The sequence below is a fragment of the Barbatula barbatula genome (genome assembly GCF_947034865.1).
Source record: "Barbatula barbatula genome assembly, chromosome: 2".
Classification (NCBI taxonomy): Eukaryota; Metazoa; Chordata; class Actinopteri; order Cypriniformes; family Nemacheilidae; genus Barbatula; species Barbatula barbatula.
Window position 1 is genome coordinate 3,658,470 of NC_136767.1, and position 24,230 is coordinate 3,682,699.

Consider the following 24,230-nt stretch of genomic DNA (forward strand, 5'->3'; position numbering starts at 1 on the left):
AAAAGTTATGATAAACGAAAGCATTCTCCCAACTAAGTGGTTTTTTTCCCGTTCTTAACAATTCAGAAAGTCTAAAATACTTTTGATGTGATGAATTTAATATTCCAAGTAATTCCAATGAAATTATGTGAATAAAAAAGCAATTAATGAACAAGTTCAATTTAATGGTCTACTAAATAAAAGAAAAAAAAACTGAAAGACCAAGAGAAAGACTATTTCAATTGTTTCTTTTTATAGCAGCCCTTTAAAGCCAACAAATTACACACAAATGTTACATTTGTAGGGTGAAATATATTAAGAATTTTAAAATTCACAAATACAAAATACTGCACTGTACCTTCGAAAATAAAAACTTTACATTATTTGTAGCATTCACAGACGAAAAGGTTTATGTGATACGTGCTAATCCAGATTTAACGCAAAAAAAAATGATTGTCGAAGGGGCCATTCTGAGGATTAATAAGGATCGCTTGATTATTATATATAAGATCCATAAATCTAAACATCAGATGGCAGTGCTCTAAATCTGTGTTACAACTGTTAGAAACATGTTGGTAAGCACTGTGTAATGAATACAAAAATCCTAGACTGCAACAATCACATTGTAAGGAAACAAAGTGCTCAGGTAAAAGTTAAAATCACTAAAATGTGCTTGTATTATTCACACCCCTAAATGCTCAAATATATTTGGGTCAGCATACTTCACAAATATAAAGTCTTAAGAGTAAATGCAACAGGATAAAATAACCTCTATTGCTAAATGTTTTAAAGTGAACGATAATGTGTGAAAATTTGTTGCATGGTTAAGCAATATGATGTTCCACACGCTCAAACCAAAACTGTAACCGTCTATGACTTCACAATAGTGTGGTGTAAATGCATTAAAAGCTGTGACTAAACCTCAAGTCCTTGGCGAGTAAAGTAGTCTTCCAGTTCTGTAAGCCTCTCAATCAGCATTATGTCAAGGTCGGCTTCATCGTGTTTACCCCTGCGAGCTCGTCCCCGTGGCCCCTTAACACGAAGGGTTCCTAGGTTTGTTTTAGCCTTGCGTTTCCGTGGCAGCGTAAAATCTGGAAAATCGAGAACTCGTTTTCGCTTCTGATGACCGATGCACACCAGAGAACCATTCTTTTCTTTGGGCTCCTCAAATATCGTCTCCAGGCTTCTGCGTGCAAGAGCTTAGTTATCAATTTCCAGATAAGAACATTAAAATAAACTAAATATGCTGCAAGGCAAGCACAAACCTGTTAGGGGTTGGAGACTTGTAATTTTTGTTGGTGTAAATTTCTTCTAAGCTGAATTCCTTTTTCTTTAACCTTGTTGGATACAAAGCCATCAAGATGAGAACATTTTATAAACTAGATACTGGAAATGTTAAAAGAACCTTTTTTTTACATGCATGCAGTCAATGTGCTACATGATAAATGTCCAGCACTCGCCCAAATTTGGGGAAAATGCCTACCTCTTTGGTTTGGGGAGTCCCATGGGAGTAAGGTTGGTATCTGGTTTGGGAACCGTCTTGCGTATTCGAATCTGGGAGACCTTTTTGGAGCGCCGTCCGGCTAATTCAACATTAGCCTCACAGAGATCCATCTACAAGAGAGATTGAATTCATCCTTGAAAGGACGGTTTTCCCAAAAATAAATGTTGTCTCCTTTACTCAGCCTCGAGTTGTTTCACATCTGCATACATTTCTTTGTTCAGATGAACACAGAGAAAGATATTTGGAAGAATGCTCTTCACCAAACAGTTCTTGGCCACCATTGACTACCATAGTAGAAATAAAAGACAATGGTAGTCAAAAGTTTATCAGACCTGTTCCTTTCCTACATTCTTCAAAAAAAAATCTAATTTTGTGTTCAACAGAACAAAGAAATGTATGCAATCTTTCCAACTTTGGTAGTCAGTGATTGCCAAGAACTGTTCTTCCAAATATTTTCTTAGAAATATCGTTCACTGTGTTCATCGGAACAAAATAGTTTTTACAGATTTGGAACAACGTGAGAGTGAGTAAATTTTCAAAAGAAATTCCCATTCTAAACTTTAAAAAGCTCTTAATATACCTGGTTCCCTGCTCTAGATTTCCCTTGACTATGCAGACCTGGATATTTGACATTTGCGCTAGCAATAGCAAAACTGGTCAGCGGTTCAGCCGGGGATCCCTCCAGCTTGGTACCAGTGCTGTTTCGGGAGGGGTCATCCACACTTATTTCTGGTGTGAGGTGGCTTGTTGACAAGTGACACTTTGATGAAAAAGATATGACTTTCCTATATGCATTAAAAGAATAATCACATATTTGAGGAAATTCCAGTTGATATACTTCATATTCAATTATATGATAAAATTGTCTGGTCAGAAATGCGCACAAATGAAGATTTTAATACAGGCAGATTAGAATAACGTCTCTGAACTATGTGCATTGATCTGTGTATATTTACTACACAAACCCATTTAATTTTTTTGTAACTAAGCATTTCATGTAACTAACAGCACCAGATGAAATAGCAAGAAAAATATAAAACCCACACATGGAAACCATAGACATGTGATCTATATAGCAAGGGGTCATAAAGGTATGCATTAGATTACTTTGCCGCAGGGGGGTATGCCCACCGGGCTGAAGCTCTTTTCCTGCTCCTTGTAGCTTCTTGACCGGATCGTTGTGCATAGCTATCAATAAAAATATGTAAATCAACACAGATTGAATTGCAAGAAGCATGCAGGCAATAAAGCATTTTCAGTTCTGATTTTATAAAATCAAAAACTTATTTAGCATGCAGTTTTAACTTACTGGTGATCGTTGTCAAGTCCTGGTGGAGCTGTGTGGTCAACCAGAGGCGGAAATGGATGGCACTTGCACCGGCCCAAAATCCGACTGACAACCGTATGGACGCCTGGACATGACAACTGCATGAGGGAAAAGTTGAGCCGCCTGTGCCGAAACCACAATCTGAAGGACGTTGGAGAAGATAAAGCTAAGAAGGTACTAACACCAGCCCCAGAGAAACTCCCTTTGCTTAGAGCAGACGTAGGCGGAGTGGTGGGCCGAAAAAGTTGAGATAAGCTAGGGCAACACACAGACTCTTTATCCAGCAAAGGTAACGCATGAGAAGAACAAGGCAGAGTGCCAGTCAACCGATGAGAGACGGGGACTATATGACTTGATGTTTCTTTATCCAGAGAAAGGGTTTCACCCACTTTATAAGATGAAAATCCAGGAAGGTGATGATTCTTCCCGCTGTAGTGTTTGACCTTCGCTACATTTCTGATGTAACCAGTCCATTTGTTTTGCATTGACAAGTGATTTCTGGAAGAACCACTGGACACTAACCGATGAGCCGTGTCAGACAGCTGATTCAACAGTTTGTCTGTATCGTGGTTAGACTTGAGTTCTACATTGAATGGTATAGAGGAGCCATTTCTTGGCCCAAAGAGATGGAAATTACAGTGTGTACGTGTTGTCGAAGGTGAATCCACCGATGTCGGATCTGGCAAGACTGATGACCCCTGAAAAGGGTGTTTTAATGGGTATGAAAACTGATCGATGCCTTTACCCTCTCCAAACTGCTGACTTTGTCTCGTACTATCTACCTTTGTGCTCTCTGCCGACTCTCTTTCATATCTTGAAGTACTGATGCTCTCAGGGACGGTTGTACTTTTACTCAATGAGGTAGTGAAATCCCTTGTTGAGAATGGCTTCTCGTTGTTTAAGGTCAATTTCATTCTGTCTTTCTCCCCGCTTCCTTCTGTTGAAGGGTAGGGCTGCGTTCCAAGCATCTTAGCTGAGAAAGAAAAGGATATTTCCCTAAACGATTGGCTATCTTCACTATTGACTTTACTCGCTTTCTCAGATTTTGTTACTTTTGAAAATGAATAAAGATGATCTTTATTTGAATCTGACTTTAGTCCATAAGGAGCTGAAGATCTGAGAAATTGAGTGCTAAAGGAAGGCACCTGGGTGTGTTCCAGTTCATGTAAACAATGACTATTCTTGATATCTTCCTGACAGGATTTTTCATTCTCCACATTATCCAAGGACTGTACTTCCTGGTTGTCATTTTTATCTTGGCTACTTATCACAGAATCAACCAATAAACTTAATGCGACTCTGTCCTTCTGAGCTACCAGTTCCATCTCCAGGTCATCAAAGTCGGACACAGGTGAGTAGACACCCTGCGAACAGTTCTCAATTTGCCCTGAAGAGCAAGGTTTTAGCCTTTCAAATGAGGAGCCACTGCAATTCCAGTGCAGGTTTTGACTACTTTTTTCCTCCGGCTTAAAGACAGGACTTTGTGTGTTCTGGGAAGGAGTTAGCCATGAACAGACAGGGTTCTTTTTTACTTCCGGGGACAGTGTACTGAGAAAAGAATGAGGCCTCGAGGAAGAGATATTTGAGATGATTCCTTTGTTGTCTTTCGGCACTTTTGGGTCCTCTCCTGCAAGCACATAACAAATACATAATAACAATTATGAACTGACATAGAAAATTAAGAAGTATTGATGTTTCAATAGGTTATAACAGTGGTTCTCAAACTGGGGGCCGTGGCTCATGGGGGGCCCAAGATTGATCCAGGGGTCTCAGGTTATGTGGTATTTTATAAAATATAAACAATTCTCATACATTTTCTGCAATCAAACATCAGAAAAATAAGACCACCAACCAAAAGAATTGAATATGATCTTAAACTTAGAATTTTGATTAAACCAAAAACATAAGTCTTTTTTGGGGGGGACACAAAGTAGTGCACTTTGAGAACCACTGGGTTTTAACGTGGTTTACTAATTTAAACATTCACCAAGACTACACGCAGGTGAAACACCAAAAGACAAGTCCCTGCCCTGCTGGCCAACTTTACTGTGAAGCTGAGCCAAACTGCGGGTATGTGCACTGCTTTGTGAACACAGCTGATCCATCTTCTTCTCCACTGCCTCTAGACGCTGAGTGAGAGAGCCGAGGGTATCTGTCAGCAGACGTTTCATCTCGGTCTGATGAGAAACAAGAAGTTTTTCGAGAAGTTGCTCTCCTGATGGGCCACCTGGAGGAGCAGAATTGAAGGTGCCAGATGTCCACGTTTTTGGGTCTCTGTACTTGCTCTCTGCAAAGCGAGTTAAGAACACAACACAGAGATGTTTGCTCTAAAAAGCAATGATTGTTAACATACTGAAAAATATATACAATGACTTTTACTAAACTTATTTGAGATATATTATAGACACATGTTTTATCTATTGTGTTAGTCTGTGAAATTAAAATAAAACAGAAAATTACAGTAACGCATTGCCTCTGCTATTATAACAGATATAAATATTCACTTATATCTAATTTCTTTGCAGTAAAAATGGAACATTAAACATTTTACAGGTCAGGCTATAAAAAAACAGAATCAATAATGCATACTTTCAATAATGCATAAACAAAACATATTTGTTTATTTATTTATAACACCATATCAGCATTAAAGACTATTCATAACATAATATATTCATAATTCACAATAACTCAACAATGATAAATAACATTTATAAAAGTATTTCCCTTCTAATACTCAAAAATGTCTGAACATCTATCTCAAAGGTCCTCAGACATTGAATTAATTTCCTCTATACCTTTCTCAAAGTTTGTGGACAGCTCTCTCTCACCAGATTCAATCTCATCCCTGCATCCCATGATCAGCTGCTCATGATAAAATGAGGACTGAGCAGAACGTTGGCATGGACCAGCAGCAGAGGCGGGCACCTGCTCTGTCCCTTTTTGTTCAGCCGGAGGATTGGACAGCATCATTTAAGGGACTGATGAAACAAAAGAAAAGGCATGGATAACAGTTAACAGAAACCTCTTAAAATAAGCATTCATTCTTTGTCCATCCTGGCTTTTACAGCATTTCTTTTAGGCGTACCTTTCATTGCAATATGATATATACATATAGTATTCTAATAAGGTGTAACAGTAATAATCATGGTATTGAATGATAAGTATTTACTATTTAATTCCTTAACGTCACTTCTTCTTGTTTTATGCGTTCTTTTCATTGCAACGTTAACAGAAGCAGCCAGATGTGCAAAATTGGACACAACTAATCTCATTATGAGGCGAGTCTTCGATCTATTTGTTAGACATGAATAAACACAAATATTTCGCCTATAATATACGCTAATGTACACAACATAATTTGGCTTATATCATTTTCCTTAATAACAAATCTCTGCTAAAAAGTAGGCAAACACTTTTTCTGTAAGCAACAGTCACAGAAATACATTCTGAATATATTTACACCCCTCCGATAACACTTTGAATATATACATCTGTCTAATTTTAAAATGGCATTAAGTTGAACACAGGCTGGACATCATGCGTGCTCTTGAAGGCCCTCTAAACGAATGCAAATGGTCAAAAGCATTTCAAAATGTTTATAAATGCTGCACCTTGGTTGCTTTTTCTTGCACGGCTGTCGGTCTCCGATAAAAGATGTCAGTCGTTAAGAGCGTGTTTCACAGCACTAACACTTGAGGACGCATCCTAGTGATTTACAGGTCAGATGTGATTCCTTTAAGCCAGTAAAAGTGATTTCTCGCGAGCCTCCGGACTCATGGGCAGATTATTAGTGCTTATATGTACATAAACGAAGCCGGATCCGCTTAAATATAGATGTCGCACATTTAAAACACAACGATAACAAATCACCGGAATATTTGCGTTTCACGGGAAGTGACGACAACCGCACATGTAGCGCGACTTCCGGTTTGTGCTCCGCTGCGCAGTGTGCTGCCATTGGCTACTGCACGACATCACTCACCGTAAACTATTCAATAGGGAAACTATGTAGGTTCAATTGTGAGTCAGAATAATATTCTGAATGAAGACCTCGACGTTTCTAAATCGTCAAAAATTCTCATTTAATAAATACGTTTATTTTGCAATATTTCGGTATTCACATAGGTTACGTGAAACCATCACATAGATTGATGTTCGACGTGATTGATTAAAATAGAGAAATGATAGCGTTTCCAACAAACCTCTAAATGAATGCTGACATCTACAGGACGAAAATGGCAACTGCAAATGCGTGCAGGCTGTAATTCATTTGATGTGTTTCATTTAAAGCCTACTTTATTACAAATATGTACACTGATGGCTTGGTGAAATTGAAAAAAAATTGGTTTTAATCGTATGTAAAAAAAAACAAAGTTCATCCTCTTCCGGTCTCCTGTCCATTCCTTCTGTTAAAATGGTCACAATGGGGTCAGGGCCTTTAGTCACACTGCCCCCAAACTTTGGAACTCATTACCCTTTCATATCCGTCAGCAGGACTCTGTCAACAGTTTTAAATCAAAACTCGTACCTCTTTAAATCTGCTTATTCATTGTAATCCTTTGTGCTTTTATTTTATTGCGTATTGGTGTTTTATTCCTTGTGTTTCTGTTGTCAGGTGTCCCGAAAGGCGCCATTAAATAAAATGTATTAATATTATTTGTATGATTAGACAGAAATCTTTTTGTTCAATTATAGGGAATTTAGATGCTAAGATGTGCAAATAAACAGAATAGTGTAAAATTACCTGTTGGCTACTTTTTACGTTTGGGTGGACAGAACGTTTTCCACATTTGCAGTTTTCAAGTCCTGTCTAAGTGGATAATTCTTAATCGAAACAAACTATTACATAATACATAAATATTTCCAAATAAAAAACAAAAAATCTCTTTATTGCACTTGCTTGTAAATGTAAATCTCATTTGCTTTCCAAATAACTGTTCATTTTTAAATCAAAGTTACTTACAGAATACAAACTCCATTGCACTGCCTTGCTCGAGAACACATGGCGACAGATCGTAATTTTTTTCAGAATAAATACATAAAGTTAAAACATGCCAACTGACACAATTTTGCATGTTAAACACTACTTTTAAACAGTTAACTGGTCATGTTGACTTGTCATTCTATTTGCGAGAGGCCCTCATATTTGGTCTCTTTAGTTCCCCAGGTGGGATGAACAGATCTGCTGGTTCAGCTGGTGTGTTTGTGTTCGCAGGTGTTTTAAAGTCTATAGTTGCATACTCGGTGGTACTGTGATTGATCATTGTCTGTTTTCTTCTGCTGGTTGAACTTTTGGATTGTAGGACTTGAACGTCTGCGTAGTGTAAATCGTCAGCATCCTCCCTTCGTCTTTTATTGACCTGAGCGTACTGTGGTTCGGCTGTCACAGGGTCATATAAATGAGGGTAGTATACAGGAGCCTGTATGAAAAAACATTTAGTGTCATTTTCATGGATCTGATTGACATTTATGCATTTGGCAGACACTTTTATTCGAAGGGAAATACAGTGTATTCAAGCTTTAATTTGTTTTATGAGTATGTGTTTCCCTGGAATCAAACACATGCCTTTGTGTTGCTAACGCAATGCTCTATGTTATGTTACAGGAAGACAATCATTAATACAAAATCAGGTAAACCAACAGACCTGGTGAGGGGGAACCATAGGTGGACCTACAGTGAAAATGTTAGTTAAACATTGTTAAATGATTCAACAAAATATTAAAATAACCAAACACCGCATTGATAATGAAACATTATCAAAAAATTTTAGTCTTTGTTTTGTTACCTTTTCTTTCCTTTGTCCGATTCAATGAAAATTTTCTTGGATTTAATCCCCACCTATTAAAACAAAAGAGAACTAATTTGTTCTGGAGTGAATTTCCCCAAATTACACGGTTGATCATTAATAATTTTTGTAACTTTCTTCTTTTTACCTGGATATGTTCACATCTATTTAGTTTGTTAGGCTATTTTACTCATAGAGGGATAGTTCACAGCAAAATAAAATTCTGTCTTGTCATTTTAAAACCGCGTGACTTCTTCTTCCAAATACAAAAAAAAAGAATTTGAAGAATATTGGTTCCCACTTGACTTGTGAATAGAAGTGAATGGGTACTGTCATTGTTTGGATACCAAAACTTTCAATAAATCTTATTTTGTGTTTTTTGCAGAAGAAAGAAAGTCATACAGGTTTGCAATGACGAGAGATTAGCAAATAATCTTCATTTTTAGGTGAACTATCCCTTTAAATCTCATCAAAAAAGGATATAAAAATGAAACGACATTGGGGATTAATGTGTCTTAAAAATATGACATAATCATTTAAAAGGCTGAATGTTAATGATGGACTTTTATTTAACAATCCTGGTTAACATAATTCTCTGCCCATGAAAGCACCCACTTACTTTAACATTTCAAAAGGGTAAACACTGTGTAGTCCTAGTATTTCTTACATCTCTTCAGTATGATGAAACAAATGATATGATACAAAGGAGAGGATACTCACTTGTCTATTGTTTTAGTGACACTGTTCCCCATGGCAATCGTTGTTCTTAATCCCCAGTTAGCCTGCCGTTGAACACTTGCCCATATTCCATTTCCTTGTTTCTGTGTGACTGGAGTCCTGCAGGTGTTCCTCTCAAAGAAAGCTACCTTTGTACCTCACTCAATAACACACCTACCCTTGAGCCTGCCCTTGCATTTGTGAATGTTTAACTTCTGTATATCTTTTGTTTTGGTAATGTTAGCGTAGTCTTTGTAGTCTGTTTGTCATTCATTCATGACCAAACTGAAAGCAGTTAGGTAGTATTACGGTTTCCAGTTGTCTGTGTCTACAAAGAGAACAACTTAAGGGTTAAAGTTGACACACAATATATGGTTAGCAGTTTTAAACACGTTTTGTCATCATCAATGGCTCACACAACCCCTACCCCCTTTCAAAGCACTACAGTGGCTGACACAGAACTAAAATGTCGGCGTGTTTTTGCTTCTTTGCAAAAGGAGATAACGTATTTGGATAACAGACTGGAGTCTGTTTGCTTCTCAGGCCACCAGTGGCTCTCATACGGACATTGACAGTTACACCTCCTCTGTATTGGACTACATAAATTCCACCATTGATAGTGTCACAACCCAGAAGCAGATCACCACGTACCCTAATCAGAAGCCATGGATGAACAAGGAAGTGCGCCTCCTGTTGAAAGCACGTAACACTGCCTTCCGATCGGATGATGCACAGGCCTATAGTACTTCTAGGGCAAATCTGAAGAGGGGCATCAAAAAGGCCAAGCACTGCTACAAGCTGAAGCTAGAGCAGCATTTTTCCAATTCTGACCCTCGACGCATGTGGCAGGGCATCCAGGCCATCAGTGATTACAAGCCCCAACCACTCCACCCCCATAGCCACAGATGCCGTCTTCCTGAACGAGCTTAATGACTTTTATGCTCGCTTTGAGAGAGACAACAAGGAAACAGCTACCAAGCTCACACCCTCTGCTGACCACCCAATCTTCACACTTAACGCCACTGATGTTCACAATGCACTAAGTCGGATCAACGTGCGCAAGGCTGTTGGCCCAGATGGCATCCCTGGTCGCGTATGTTCAGAGCAGCTCGCTGGGGTGTTCACGGACATCTTCAACCTGTCCCTCGCCCAAGCAGTGGTTCCAGCATGTTTTAAATCCACCTCCATTGTGCCCATTCCGAAAAATTCTAACCCGACGTGCCTGAACGACTACCGCCCTGTAGCACTCACACCCATTGTCATGAAGTGCTTTGAGCGGCTGGTCCTGGCACACCTAAAGGACTCTCTACCACCCACACTGGACCCATACCAATTTGCCTATCGCAACAATAGGAGCACAGATGATGCAGTGTCCATGGCGCTGCACTCCGTGCTCACACATCTGGACAATAAGGACACTTATGCACGTATGCTGTTCGTACACTTCAGTTCCGCTTTCAATACCGTCATCCCTTCCAAGCTAATCGTCAAACTTGGAAACCTAGGCATCAACAACCCTACCTGCAACTGGATTATGGACTTCCTGACGAACAGGCCTCAGCTTGTTAGGTTAGGCCCCATCTGCTCCACCACCACCACCCTCAACACTGGTGTACCACAGGGCTGCGTACTGAGCCCCTTTCTCTACTCCCTTTGCACACTCGACTGCAGGCCTGTGAACGGATCTAACTCCTTCATCAAGTTTGCAGACGATACAACAGTGATTGGTCTCATCAGCAACAACGATGAGACTGCATACAGGGAGGAGGTCCGGCACCTGGCCACATGGTGCACCGACAACAACCTGCTCCTTACACCTCCAAGACAAAGGAGATCATCGTGGACTTTAGGAAGGCGAAAGGAGGCACACACGACCCCATCCACATTAATGGGATGGCTGTTGAACGTGTTTCCAGTTTTAAGTTCCTGGGGACTCACCACCAACACCTCATGCCTGGTCAAGAAGGCTCACCAGCGTCTCTTCTTTCTGAGGACACTGAAGAAGAACCAACTGTCTTCAACTATCCTGGTGAACTTCTATCGCTGCACGATAGAGAGCATCCTGACCAACTGTGTCACAGTCTGGTACGGGAACTGTTCTGTTGCTGAGCGCAAGGCACTGCAGTGGGTGGTGAAAACAGCCCAGCGCATCACAGGGACTACACTTTCTGCCATTGAGGGCATCCAGAAGAAACGCTGTTTGCGTCGAGCTCGCAGCATTCTCAAGGACTCCTCTCACCCTGCTCATAGACTGTTTACTCTCCTGCCTTCCGGTAGGCGCTTCCGGTGCCTCCGGACAAGAACCAGCAGACTAAGAAACAGCTTTTTTCCCAGAGCTGTTTCATTATTGAACTCTGCCCCCCACTGATTCCACTACCTCTCTTACCTTTAACTCCAATGCTGCTATAACATTGTTTACATTGCACTACAGGGCTGCATGCATGACTGAACTGTACACACCAGTACTTCATGTTATCTGCTCTACTGGACTGTTTACACACACACAGCATCATTTGCACTCTATACTGCTCACTTGCACAACAGGAATATTTAACTGAACGCTCATTTGCACTAATGGACCACTTCCATAACTGCACTAACCCATCTACTGCACTGTAATTCTATTAACTGCATCTACTCATCTATTGCACTGTAACTTCAACAACTGCATTAACTAATCTACTGCTCTGTAACCTATAAACTGCATTAACTCATCTTCTGGACTGCAAACTATTAACTGCATTAAATCGTATACTGCACCGTAACTTTAATAACTGCATTAACTTCAACTACTGCATTAACTCACCTATTGCACTGCAACTTTAATAGCCAATGTCAATAATTTATGCATACCTAAGTCACTTGCACTACTTTAGTCTAAATTATTATCTGTTCATAGCCACCTGTACATTAATGTTCATAGTATATAGCCATCTGTATATATTGTTCATAGTATATACCTACTGTCATATTTTCATAGAACATTCCTACTGCAAAATATTTTTATAGTCCATGCCCACTGTATTATATTCTCCCATATTGTATTCTGTATTTATTCTAACTGTATATCCTGCACTTACTAACTGCACTTCTGGTTAGACCTAAACTACATTTCGTTACACTGTACTTGTATGTGTGTAATGACAAGAAAGTTGAATCTAATCTAATCTAAAATTTACAAAATGCGCTCTGTAGAGCAGTTTGTCTGTTTAGGGCTACTGTAGAAACAACATGGTGAATTCCATGTAAGGGGACCCACGGTCTATGTAGATAGAAATAGCTCATTCCAATGTAATAAAAACATAACGCTTCATTGTGTAAGGTCTTTCTACACCTCTGATGACATATTTATGTATATTATATTGCATTTCCACAGATCCTCTAAAGAATTACAGATTGGACCTTTAATATATAGTCCTGCTATTATTGGCAATGCATGTGAACTGCCCAATGTGCAAAGCATAGATACTGTATTGAACTTAGAATATCTGTGGAAATTGCATGCATGTGAATGTAAAAAGGTAAAAATGGTGCTGGTTCTGAATTCTCAGGAAACCATTGATGACATGCGCTTTAACTGTATGCAATAATAGTAATCCAGATTTCAAATATACAGTAGTTGCTAGCTATAAAATAAATTTACAATTTGACCAATTCACAAATTACATATATGTAACAGAAAACTTTTATCCGATTTACCCAAAAGGAATTTAAATAAAGCTTGAATCTAAAAGTTTAGCATTAACCTTACTATCCAATGTTGTGCCTTAACAGCATATATAAACAAAACTTGCCTCCTGGTGTAATTTTACACTTAAAATGTTTTATTCTTGTTAGGAAGCCAAACTTGACGGTTTAACAGCTACTAAGTATAAACCCCAACCATAAGTGAAAAAACAAATGTATCTCAGTCCACTTTAGGAACTCTTGCTTTCCTTCCTGTCCACTTTAATCTTGAGCTTATTGATCTTAGGCTCCAGGTCCTCTGTTTTCCGTGGCGCTTGGATACACAGTATCCCGTCATGAGAGAGAGACACCTGCACCAGCAGTGGATCTACACCCATTGGCAAGATGTAAGTACGAGTGAACTCTCGGCTCACAAAGCCATGCTCGTCCATTTTCTGAGCATGCCGTCCGGTCACTTCCAACAAGTTGTCTACAGTCCGTACGCTTATCTCATCTGGTGTGAACTGGCATACATCCAGCAGTACTCGATACCAATCGTCTTCACTTTCTACCTGGGAGAAACCTCTCTCAAGCTGTTTGTTGATGCGGGGACGGATGTAGTATCCGTGAAACAGGACGGGGGCCAACAGGTCCTTGGAAGTCAGTGCTGAAGGAGAGGATAAACAAATATGTCAATATTTGGCTAAAGCAGAGTTTGAATACTGTTGGTTGGGTGGTCAGATCATTAACAGCATTCTGCAGCAAAAAGAAAACTCTGACCTCTGGAAGACACAGGTAACGGCAACACACATATCAGGTTTGTTTATACTGGGGCTTATGAGATCATGAGTCAGGTTTCACTTTGCATTCTATTTTAGTCCGACATGTGACTTCCTTATGCAGTTCTATTTTTTATTGCAGTGGGTGGTGTCTTGGATTTTAAACAGTTGTGATTTTTTATTACTATGGTAAATTCATAATCAGTGATCGGTTTGTTTTTGTCCAGTGGACTCTTTGTCACGTGAGGTATTCTAAATATAAGTCATGGCTTGGGCTTGAGATATTATTAATAGGTGAATGCTGCCATAGTTTGTTCAGCAATATAAACATTCAACACTTGATGTAGATTTAAACTCAAGGCCAGAAATAGAATACCAACATTTGGCTATTACTTGATATTGAAATGTGATGTAATGTTAAAGCATTTACATCACATTTATTATGGCAGACATTTTCTCTAAATAACATACGGTATACGTATTGTTTGTCTTAAGTTTATTCTATCCATTTGCAAAGACTGGATTTGCCTGGAAATTGAACCCATGATCTGTTGTCAAAACAAATTACAGATGTACAAAAGGTATACACATTTATAATCTTTAATACTTAACTATATTTAATACTTTTTGGCAATTGCGACTCTCAGGAGAATCACTTACCCTCTGCGAAGTTCTGATCGTAGATTCGAGGGGGTGTACACATCTCATAATCCATACTCATTGGGTAAGCATGAGGAACCGTACGCTCCGCCATATCAACCGCTGTAGCAGGTTGCCCAGATAACTAGAGATCAGAGAGCTGTCTGTATTGACTGATTTCAATTATACACCAAGTTTAAGAGTGTGGGAGAAGCACAAGGATATAAAGGGAGGGGGATGACTGGGGCAGTCGGGGAAAGAGAGACTGTGCGCTTGATATAGCTTGTAGTAAACTCTCTGGTGTTGCACACACATGCCCCCATGCATGCGGACACAAATGGATCCAATGAGCTCCAAGGAGACTAACCGTGGTCTGGACTGGTTCAAACTAAACTATTGCAAAATATTTTAAGCTTTAGGAACTTTTAGAGTTGCTGCTGAAATATTAAGGAATTATTCATCCAGCCAGTGGAGGGGGCCCTCACCAAAATACAGATCGTGTTCCTTAGCCTCTGTTTCCCATCTAAAACACATTCTTCAATGTTGTCATGACTGTTTTTGTTTAGGTTGCCTGTTTGAACCAATCAAACCTTGCCTGCATTTATTCCATTCAACTTTATCAAATGGATTCCAATCTAAATTTCAGTCTGAATCCACAACATTACATTTTCTCAGGCCAATAGTTTTATTTTTACACATTCATAAGGGACTATTGTGGTGTGGACTATGCTATTCACTTATATTTAGACATTTTTATATTTTATAGTTATGTTTATTACTGTCTGTAACAATTGGGAGGCGATGCGGCAGATCCACATGCAGTTAACAATTGTCAAAATTATCAAAGATAGTAATTTAATCCATAAACAACAGGGATACAGGAACATGATCAAATATTCAACGACTCATACCACAAAGAACACACTGGGGTTTAAATACAAAAACTAATGACTGAGAACTCAAGATAACAAGACACATCTGGGAAAATAAATGAACAAGAACCAATGAACAAAAGAACTACAAAAGACACAGTACAGCGTGACACAGGAAACAGGAACTAATACAAGTTTAAAGTCCACAAGACAAGGGAAAACACACAGGAATCATAACAATTATCAATGGTGTATACAGCCCTTTAATAACTCAAATATAAAAATGTGATTTAATCATTAAATGTTTATAGCTTATTAAAGATGTAATCTTTAACTTTTCCCTTTGGTAAAATAAAAAACCTGATCCATCATTTCACATTATAAATTATTATAACTAAGCTTACCATTGTGAATATGTAATCAGACTTTCTCAACACCTAATCTTTGTTAGATTTTAACCACAAAAGTTGCAGATTGCATTGTTTTAGCAAATTTTAAAACTATCAATGGTGTTTCCTCCAAAAAAAAGGAAGTGAAGTAAAATATACACAAAGGAAGGGAAGTCAAATAGGCTAAACAAAAGCAAACACACAAAACAAACAAAACCCAAATCATTTAAATTGTTCTCATTTTAAAAAGAGTTCACACAAAAATGACTCAATCTCTAGTTGTTCTTTATAAATATAGTTGTTTCGTTGAACACATGATATTGGACGAATGCCCCATTGACTACCACAGGAAAAATGACAAGAGAACAGAACAAAGAAATTATAAAGTATTTTTTTCTATTATGGTATTAAGGGGGTCCAAGAACTGGTTATAAGTAGGGCTGGGGTCGATGTATCGCGATCACACAAATTTCGGTCATTTTCAATGTATTATTATCTTTAGTTTTATGCAGTTTAACTCTTCCGTGAAGTGCTGCTCGATCTTAAATCACTACGAGATGGAATCGTTTATACTGCCTGCGTTTGGGTTCTCTCCTTCCCTGATCGTGACAGAACTATTCCTTCTCAAAACCCATGACCAAGTCGGTGTATTTACTGCATATTTGAAAAACAAAGAAAATCATATTTATGCAAATAAAGTCCCCCTTTTTCCCCTTGGTTGGGATTCCGACAGTGCAGGAACCAGGACTGCTTACCCCATCAAAATTCTGCTGTCCAATCAGTGTGCCAGCGTAAACCCATGGCTGTTCATGGGGATTGACTTTGTATGGTGCTTAGCCCGGCACAGTTTTTTTAGCTGCATTCACAGGCTTCTCCTAAATAGCGGAACCTAAATATGCACCGACACATCAGGGCACGGACATCCTAATCTTTGTTGGCATCAAATGAACTAGCGGGGTGTACCGAAATGCCAAGAGACTACTCGACATTGGCATGTCCCATCCACCGGGCCAGACAGCAACGTTTCCAGTTCTATGAGCACATCAGACCATCAGCACTATTGGGGCTTGCCCTGTAATCCCCTTGGTATCCGAGAGGATTGCAATCGGATCGGCTCCTAGATAAATACAGAGAGTGATAGTTGGAAGTGGGCACAGGGCAGCGAGTGGCTGACAGTGGGAGGGACGAAGTGAAAGAGAGGCACACACACAGTTTGCATCATAATTCTAGAAAGATCCACAGCTGGCTGGACTGGCAGGGGCTGCTGGTGTATTTAAGTGCACATACAGAAGAGAAAACAGGTTTTTGGAGAAGAGGCAGTGCTGTGAGAGCCCTGAGACAAAATGGACATCACCATCCAGCATCCCTGGTTTCGCCGCTCCTTCTGGCCATCCTTCTTCCCAGGCCGGATCTTTGACCAGCACTTTGGGGAACACATGTCTGAGAGTGATGTGATTCCATCGCTGTACTCTCATCGGCCTTCCTTCTTTCGCTGGCCAAGCTGGATGGAGAGTGGCATTTCTGAGGTGAGCTGTCATCTGCTGATGGACATGTAGATCCTTTGGTCGACTGTAAATGTCTGTCATTATAATAAAAAAAGATGTGTTACTCTATTACTCGAAAAGGTGTGGAACATGTGTATTATGTTATTGTATGACATAAAGTTCATAACAAGTAATAGATCTCTTTAAAATTTTTAGATTCATTTTCAGGCTTTAGTCTTTTTTACTGATGGCTACAGCAGCTTTATCTGGTTCATTTCAAACAACGATTCTTTTGGATAAACATTCAGAGCATTTCTTTGATGAAGAAATTGTTTTGATTGATGATTTCTGCCTATCGCTCAGATCGTTCGGAAAAGAAAGAGAAAAATTATAATAAATAATTTGGTATGGTTTGTAGTTTTTTATTTTATATATTACTCAAAAACAATAAGATTTACCAGTTTTTGTGTAAAGGCGATAAGTCACCAAACAATTTATATTCAGTCATCCATTATTCTCCTTTATGTAATTCAAAACCTGTGGAACACAAAAGAAGATAGTTTGGTTTTGTGTCCATACCATGGAAATCAACGGGGTCCAATGTTATTTGGTTACCAACGTTCTTCAAAATATCATCTTTTGTGTTCAGTACAGAGAAGTCATACAGGTTAAGAATAACACGAGAGTGAGTAAATGATCACAGAATCTTAACTTTGGGGTTTAAGATTTAATTACTAAACACAACCTATTAACTTTTAATGCAATCATGTTTCTCAGATGAAAATGGAAAAGGATCGTTTCTCTTTAAATCTGGATGTCAAACACTTCACACCAGAGGAACTCTCCGTGAAAATCAACGGAGATTACATTGAAATTCATGCTAAACATGAGGATCGACAGGTAGGTTCGACGTAATGCAACCCAATGTATATCCAAATTGTACAGTAGTGCTCTGTCTTTATTGTTGAAAACTGTTGAATCTCTAAGATGACAAACCTAGTACACAAAACCGGCCTTGTGTCTGCAGAGTGATTGATGTATAAAGCATGTGGTGACCACAACAGGATCTCACATGCTATGTGTTTCCCACAGGACGATCATGGCTTTGTCTCACGAGAATTTCTAAGAAAATACCGTATTCCTGCTGGTGTGGATCCTACCTCTGTCACCTCCTCCTTGTCTTCTGACGGCGTTCTGATGGTGATGGCACCACGCAAGCAATGGGACGCCCCCGAGCGCACCATTCCCATCATCCACGATGACAAGCCTGATTCTGGGCCTCAGAAGAAGTAAAGCTGCCAGACTTTAAACGTCTCAGCTTTATGTTTCTTGTCTTTCCCACTTGTTGTACCACTGTACTTCTGCTTAATCTATCCTCCGTTGCTCAGTATTACCAGGCTACGGGGGAATTCATCTTCCTCAGTTGTTACAGACAAGCCTGTTGGTTAAGTTATCATTGCTATATAGAAGTTTAGGGAAGAAGTGGTTTTTAAGTACACCAGTTGAGGTGGCAGAGTTGACAACCTTAAGTGATTGTTATCTGAACCATTTTTTGGAAATAAACGGTCACAATGAAGTATTGTCTCTGCTGTTTATGCTGCAGAAGGACGTGACCCTGCCGCCAAACAAAGGGGGCTTTAATATCCCACGGCCAGTCTATGTCGATGATGGCAAAGTGTGGGAGGATTTTTCCTCGGAATCTGTTATGAACAAAGACAAAATGGCAACAACTTTACCGAATCAGACGATGACAGTTTGAAAGGTCTGTGATTTGCGACACACCATCAAAGTCTTAAAAAGTGCTCCGTAGCAAAACGTTGGCTGTTTGTTACATTAAATATTATTATAGCTTGTGTTATGTGGTTCGAAGGGGTAAAGAATATGCAAGTTTTTCATTTAACGGTGGATTTTGGGACCAGAGGACGTAGCAAAGAGAAAAATGAATGCTTTCTTTTAATGTTATGAATGGTCATCTGGGGGCTGACACCGGGGCTACACCTTAAGCGTAAAAAAACATTGCATCGAGTTAAAAGTGTAAAAGGGGCGTTTGAATGTCATTATTGAGAACGGGATCTTTTTCCAGCATAATTTCAGCTGAGACGAAACCTTTTCTGTATGTTTGTCCGTGTGCTTTTATGAATAAGCTCCAAAAACTAGCATTGTTTACAATCAGTGAGACTATTTCGTTTTTTCAGCAATGGCTCACTTTTCAAACAGTAAAGCTGCTAATACCAAACTGTATCAGTCATTTTGTGATGAGCAAACAAATCCAAAAGGGTTCTGATAAACACTTGCGAAAAATAGTTTTATTTTCTCATATTTTTATCAATGATAACTCAAGGTCTGTGGCAACTGCAGCATTTTAACAACCAGGAAATAGTGGGAAGAAGCTTTCCAGCATTTTTAAACACGTTTTACTTTCAACTTCATTCTTCAGATTCAAGCATGCAGTTAACCTGATGTTATGAAAGTAATAATAAATTCTGTACCCACTCAAAGCCAGTGTGACCAGGCTATTTTCTCAAAATCAAATAAAAACAATGTTTTCAACAATGCGGATGCTGTGTGCCAAAAAGGTTTATTTTAATACAAGTTAAATACTAGGATAGTATCTGTTCACACTATTAAATGGTGGGTTTGCTATCAAGTATTGAAACTGAAACAAGAAAAGGGAATGCAGAGGAGAGTATATCATTTAGATTTTAAACAAAAATATATAGGCAACTTTTTTTAATTTTATTAAAGAAGTACATGAAGGCGCATGGAGATGCTTGCAGCTGAAAATGAAACATTGAAACTGCCTTTTCATTTTTTAATGTGAGAATGTGAAACCAGATTTCCTCAGTACTGAGGTCTCTACATTTTGGGGAGGGTCTTTAAAATCCAGTTTATAAGCGGAATTTGGAACACATTTCATGTGTGGAGGGTCAAGTTCCGGCTGGTGGCTAGGGAAGCTTCTGGACAACTTTTTCGGTGCTGATAAAATAAAAATGTTTCTTTAAGCAGGTTACAAGTATTTATGGCAAACAAATTGTTCATGAAAACGTACTTATGTAAATTGGCCGGGGATCATCTTTGTTATAGCTGGAAGAATATGTGGTCTCAGAATAGTGAGAGAACTGTAGAGAAAAAAGTTAGATTGTTGAGTACAAATGATACAAAAGTACACATATGAATGTTTTAAAGTAACTGCATTAGATAACAATTATTGTCAAATGTTTTCCAAAAATGTCGGGTTGACAAATAATTTAGGGCCACTGTATTTTACAGAACAGATCTAACCTGATGCGGTAGCGGGCGTCGTAACGCCACATTATGGCGGGTGTCAAACCTCTCTTCGTTCCAGTTGCCAATGAGGGTGGCATTTGAGTACAAGTCTTCGTTGGTTGAACAACGCCACCCATACCGGCGAAATTTCTCCTCATCTGTGAAATCATACCAGACCTCACTTTGCCCAGATGCTCGAAGCGTGTGATGAAACGGAGGGGAGCTTTGTATCCGAGAAAATGCATTGCTTTTGTTTGACATCATCAAAGAACAAAGCCACTTATTTCGAGCTATAAAAATAATACAGAATAAAATACTTGAGCATTCTGTCGGATTAGGATTTTGGTGAAGACTTTTAATTTGTAAAAGGCTAAATTTGTAAAGCAATTGCTGTTTTTGTTGTGTTTGTGTGCTGCAGAAATTCCATCAAATGTCTGCAATCGTGTTTGTGAAGGATATGTAAGTTGATTAAATGCTTAACTAAGTTATAATGTGAAAATGTATAGGTTTATTTATATAATCTTATTATATAAACTTATTGGATTTCACTGGAAGATCATTTAGATGCTAATGGCAATCATAGAAGATGTGATTGTTATCTAAAATGAACCGGTACAGCAAGTTTTACCATTGGTCTCGCTTACAGTAGATTAAGGCATTAGACTTGTTTACAGATACAAATCTGAGTTAATCAAACAACCAAACAGATGCTTTATTCGATTTAGAAGACTGAAGTTATTTTCTGAATGCACACGCACTCACCTTGCTTCAGGCACGCCATATAATACACCCTTGTTGAGCTGCTATCGCTCTCCATGGAAACGCACATGACGCAACTAGGCTAGAAACCAAATACCTGCGAAAGTGTTACCATAATGACGAATAGATGCAATCATTCCTTGCTTGAGTAACAATTGATTTTCTCTTGTTCTTGACATTACCAAAACATCACATGCCTGTCAGTATCAATGATTCCACATCGACAAGGAAACTACCAATAGCAGCAGCTAATTTTTTTATTCAAACTACTGCATCAACATGCATTTACAGTTTATCGAGCTTCTGCACAGTCCAAAATGTTCTCTTTAATACCCTTAGGTTAGTTACTACATTTAATGCATGTAGAAAAACTCTGTTATGTTCAGAGTGGAGCCAAGAATTATAATGACTGTAAGCTGCAACCTGGCCGAATAACTTAGTAGCAGTAGAAGTCCCATTTCTGTAAAGAAAAAAGGATAATTGCTATTAAACATCACCGTATAAGATATTTTTGTGTAATTATTCATGCACCAACTTGATTTTTGTTTATCATATAGAAGAATGGTACACACATCGGTTTTGACCTCAACCTCAGCAGGCATTAGCGCATGTGTTTCTTCAACAACACTGCTCGGGAAATATCCCAGACGAGCCTCCTGGTCTCCATAATACGACCCTTGAACCTTCAAAAACAGTTATCTTCTTGCAACTTCAGGGGAAACGTTGCTTTTGTTTGTTTTGTCAAGACAAGAAAGCGTGGATTTGACCACAAAATAATATAATACTTACACTGCCAGCCCAGAAAAGATTCCCACGGTCTTTCAGCATTGAATACACATAGACAGACTGGCCTTGGTGGATTGGAATGAAGCGACAGTCTTGTGGATAATAGTCCTGTAGGGCTCTAGCAATGAGAATGGGATCTGTGTGAACACAATCACATATTTTAAAAGGGAAATGTGCATAAATCATTAAAAATTTTACAACTGGCCTGTTTAGCATGCTATACTCCAAGGGTATTTTCCTTTTATGTTATTATGCGTGCAATTACAATATGTTATGACCTCATATTAACGAAGAGGCTGTATTGAAAAACTCTACAAAACAGTGATTTAAACTTTAAACAAAATAGTGAGCAGGTAAGATGTATATCTAAAATAAAAACTTTCTTCTAAGTTGTACAAATTTGAAATTCCCTCTCATTGAAACATGAATGTTAAATATGTTTGCAGTACTCACGGCTACATTCTGAATCAGCACATAGCTTCTTGTCGGAGAGCTTTGGCATCTGTCTGCCAGCCTGAGTTGCCGGTGGCAGTAGGCAGCACAGTACTAGGAGAAGAGTCCAGTAAGCACAGTGTCCCTCCATTTGTGTGGCTGGGTCTTCGCTTGTTCGAATAGCGGAATACGGTTCATTTGGGAGGAGCCAAGTTTAAGTAAGGTTCCTCCCCTTTCAGATAGTATATATTCTGCAACAAAATGGACAAAATTGTCAATGCATTTGCAATTAAAATGCAAAGTTGCAAAGAAAAAAGATATATATGTCTGATGCGTGAATCACTAGGATTGGCAACAATAATCAAACTAAATAATATAGAGTAATATATAACAATATTATATTAATATATTATTACATAACGTTTGAATCTGGTTTTGCCAGCAATAACTAAAGCAAACATTAAGGTAAACAGATTTTTTTTTTATTCAAAACTTCTTTTCCAAAGAAGTATAAAATCTGGGGCCTTTTGCAAAAGCTTCATTCAGGGTATACACAAAAAAAGTTGATATTTTATTAAAGTTTAGAAAACAGGAAATACTTGATTGTCAAATGTTGGGTTTTACAAGGTTATACTATTCCTGTTTCACCTCATACAGACTCAATTTATGTTACTATGGTGAGAGATCCGGTCCACAGGTCCTAAAGCACCTACAGAGACCAAGGCTGTTGCCATTAGTTGAACAAGCTGTCCTTTCATAGTTGAAAATGGGAAAAAAATCAGCAAACTCCCCTTGGTTTGACAGATTTCTTATGATCTCTCTCTCTCTAATATTTTGACTTAAACAAAATATGACTTATTATGGCCTAGTTGCATACTTTCTTTCTTTCTTTCTTAAAAGTGGTTTCTTAAAAGTTTATACCAAGCCGGTCTCTGTGAGTGTTGTTGGTGACTTCAACCACAGAGAGGAACCAATTACCAGGTTACCTAACATCCTCTGAATGGGTTCATTTATTTATTGAGTCAACAGTACGTCTGACCATGTGAACAACATTTGACTTTCCAATTTTACGTTTTATGAAAACTGAAAAATCATGTTGAAACTAGTATATAAAATGATCTTTGCAGACGGTATCTCTAAATATGATTATAATGACTGAAATTGTGAAAAATCCATTCATTTTAGGATCTTTTGCAGGAAGCACAATCTATCTAGGCTTATTGTTTATTCATATGCAGAAATAATCTTTGTTAGAAAGATATTTGGAAGAATGCTTACAACCCCCATTGACTACCAAAAGTGCCCCAGAACAGTTTGCAGTTCAAAATGTCGTGTGTCCAACAGAACAAATAATGATCAAGTAATCCCCTACTATGGGAGTCAACGGGAGGCAAAGTCTGTCTGGTTAAAAGCGTTCTTTCAAAAACCTTTCTGTGTTCATCTGATATATTTACAGATTTGGAACAACTCGAAGGTCAGTAAATGATGACAGAATGTTCATTTTTGGATGAAGTGTCCCTTTAACACAAAAAGAGCAAAGAGATAAAAGTAGGCTACATATAGTACATTAGGATGTAAAACAGCAGGTGCAGTTATAAAAATATTAAGATTAAGTATAGGCCTACGTTGAGAAGTTTAATTTAGTATTTATTTAGACATGCTGCTTGTTTTTTATAAATGTGTTATAAATATAGGCTCCCGGTTACTTCATTTTGTGTTATGTGAATTTTCTGTTCATTCAATTCTGTGAGTATGAAATCAAGCAAAGAATACACATACCGCGGTTCCAAATCGGTCATCTCGACGTAATGCGTGATATCACCTGCCGGGTGTTAAGCTCC

General features: G+C 38.6%; 6 protein-coding genes across 14 annotated transcripts; 1 reads left to right on the forward strand and 5 right to left on the reverse strand.

Moving 5' to 3' along the window:
• Positions 1–210: 210 nt before the first annotated feature.
• LOC306906969 (uncharacterized protein) lies at positions 211–6,793 on the reverse strand. Of its 3 annotated transcripts, none has more exons than XM_079478745.1 (9): positions 6,425–6,793; positions 5,609–5,791; positions 4,798–5,097; positions 2,793–4,437; positions 2,591–2,671; positions 2,064–2,268; positions 1,463–1,593; positions 1,245–1,316; positions 211–1,162 (listed from the first exon to the last, which is right to left on the reverse strand). In XM_079478745.1, the coding sequence occupies exons 2-9, from the start codon at positions 5,781–5,783 to the stop codon at positions 895–897; spliced, it is 2,877 nt and encodes a 958-aa protein (XP_079334871.1). In that variant the 5' UTR covers positions 5,784–5,791; positions 6,425–6,793; the 3' UTR covers positions 211–894. The 3 variants fall into 3 exon arrangements, with proteins under 3 accessions (XP_079334871.1, XP_079334870.1, XP_079334872.1); XM_079478744.1 differs by having other exon boundaries at positions 211–1,165; XM_079478746.1 differs by having other exon boundaries at positions 211–1,165; positions 5,642–5,791; positions 6,425–6,715.
• Positions 6,794–7,681: 888 nt separating this feature from the next.
• Positions 7,682–9,447, reverse strand: LOC306891111 (uncharacterized protein). The gene is made up of 4 exons (XM_079451134.1): positions 9,320–9,447; positions 8,600–8,652; positions 8,459–8,484; positions 7,682–8,233 (listed from the first exon to the last, which is right to left on the reverse strand). The coding sequence occupies exons 1-4, from the start codon at positions 9,349–9,351 to the stop codon at positions 7,937–7,939; spliced, it is 408 nt and encodes a 135-aa protein (XP_079307260.1). The 5' UTR covers positions 9,352–9,447; the 3' UTR covers positions 7,682–7,936.
• A 3,665-nt stretch (positions 9,448–13,112) lies between these two features.
• On the reverse strand, positions 13,113–15,795 carry hspb2 (heat shock protein, alpha-crystallin-related, b2). Of its 2 annotated transcripts, XM_079447928.1 has the most exons (3): positions 15,677–15,795; positions 14,422–14,545; positions 13,127–13,649 (listed from the first exon to the last, which is right to left on the reverse strand). In XM_079447928.1, the coding sequence occupies exons 1-3, from the start codon at positions 15,677–15,679 to the stop codon at positions 13,234–13,236; spliced, it is 543 nt and encodes a 180-aa protein (XP_079304054.1). In that variant the 5' UTR covers positions 15,680–15,795; the 3' UTR covers positions 13,127–13,233. The 2 variants fall into 2 exon arrangements, with proteins under 2 accessions (XP_079304055.1, XP_079304054.1); XM_079447929.1 differs by lacking the exon at positions 15,677–15,795 and having other exon boundaries at positions 13,113–13,649; positions 14,422–14,604.
• Positions 15,796–16,394: 599 nt separating this feature from the next.
• On the forward strand, positions 16,395–22,350 carry cryabb (crystallin, alpha B, b). 6 transcript variants are annotated; one of them, XR_013786179.1, is made up of 5 exons: positions 16,395–17,187; positions 17,923–18,045; positions 18,238–18,434; positions 18,749–18,907; positions 20,416–21,678. XR_013786179.1 is itself a non-coding variant. In XM_079447949.1 (5 exons), exons 1-4 carry the CDS (start codon positions 17,005–17,007, stop codon positions 18,902–18,904), a joined length of 570 nt encoding a protein of 189 aa, XP_079304075.1. In that variant the 5' UTR covers positions 16,395–17,004; the 3' UTR covers positions 18,905–18,907; positions 20,416–22,350. The 6 variants fall into 6 exon arrangements, 5 of the variants coding, with proteins under 5 accessions (XP_079304075.1, XP_079304074.1, XP_079304076.1 ...); XM_079447949.1 differs by having other exon boundaries at positions 18,238–18,345; positions 20,416–22,350; XM_079447948.1 differs by lacking the exon at positions 20,416–21,678 and having other exon boundaries at positions 18,238–18,345; positions 18,749–19,702.
• Positions 19,958–20,673, reverse strand: cfap68 (cilia and flagella associated protein 68; the record flags this gene model as incomplete). The annotated part of the gene is made up of 3 exons (XM_079450313.1): positions 19,958–20,121; positions 20,195–20,264; positions 20,428–20,673. 3 exons carry the CDS (start codon positions 20,671–20,673, stop codon positions 19,958–19,960), a joined length of 480 nt encoding a protein of 159 aa, XP_079306439.1.
• On the reverse strand, positions 20,428–24,213 carry mia (MIA SH3 domain containing). The gene is made up of 5 exons (XM_079447992.1): positions 24,169–24,213; positions 22,411–22,640; positions 21,961–22,094; positions 21,744–21,854; positions 20,428–21,631 (listed from the first exon to the last, which is right to left on the reverse strand). The coding sequence occupies exons 2-5, from the start codon at positions 22,538–22,540 to the stop codon at positions 21,608–21,610; spliced, it is 399 nt and encodes a 132-aa protein (XP_079304118.1). The 5' UTR covers positions 22,541–22,640; positions 24,169–24,213; the 3' UTR covers positions 20,428–21,607.
• Between the last annotated feature and the right edge of the window lie 17 nt (positions 24,214–24,230).

Bases quoted from the DNA above. Each gene is read 5' to 3' on its own strand.
- hspb2 (XM_079447928.1), bottom strand. The intron at 13,650-14,421 runs GTAAGTGATTCT...CCTCTCCTTCAG, and splicing joins CGATCAGAACTTCGCAGAGG to CACTGACTTCCAAGGACCTG.
- LOC306906969 (XM_079478744.1), bottom strand. From the start codon at position 5,783: ATGATGCTGTCCAATCCTCCGGCTGAACAAAAAGGGACAGAGCAGGTG. The intron at 1,594-2,063 runs GTATATTAAGAG...TCTCTCTTGTAG, and splicing joins AATCTAGAGCAGGGAACCAG to ATGGATCTCTGTGAGGCTAA. The intron at 1,317-1,462 runs GTAGGCATTTTC...GTATCCAACAAG, and splicing joins GGACTCCCCAAACCAAAGAG to GTTAAAGAAAAAGGAATTCA.
- mia (XM_079447992.1), bottom strand. From the start codon at position 22,540: ATGGAGGGACACTGTGCTTACTGGACTCTTCTCCTAGTACTGTGCTGC. The intron at 21,855-21,960 runs GTAAGTATTATA...CTGTTTTTGAAG, and splicing joins ATCTTTTCTGGGCTGGCAGT to GTTCAAGGGTCGTATTATGG. The intron at 21,632-21,743 runs GTGTGTACCATT...TTTTCTTTACAG, and splicing joins AGGTTGAGGTCAAAACCGAT to AAATGGGACTTCTACTGCTA.
- cryabb (XM_079447946.1), top strand. From the start codon at position 17,005: ATGGACATCACCATCCAGCATCCCTGGTTTCGCCGCTCCTTCTGGCCA. The intron at 17,188-17,698 runs GTGAGCTGTCAT...GGAACACAAAAG, and splicing joins TGGAGAGTGGCATTTCTGAG to AAGATAGTTTGGTTTTGTGT. The intron at 18,046-18,237 runs GTAGGTTCGACG...TGTTTCCCACAG, and splicing joins CTAAACATGAGGATCGACAG to GACGATCATGGCTTTGTCTC.
- LOC306891111 (XM_079451134.1), bottom strand. From the start codon at position 9,351: ATGGGGAACAGTGTCACTAAAACAATAGACAA. The intron at 8,485-8,599 runs GTAACAAAACAA...TTTTCACTGTAG, and splicing joins TCGGACAAAGGAAAGAAAAG to GTCCACCTATGGTTCCCCCT. The intron at 8,234-8,458 runs GTCTGTTGGTTT...TTTTTCATACAG, and splicing joins CTATGGTTCCCCCTCACCAG to GCTCCTGTATACTACCCTCA.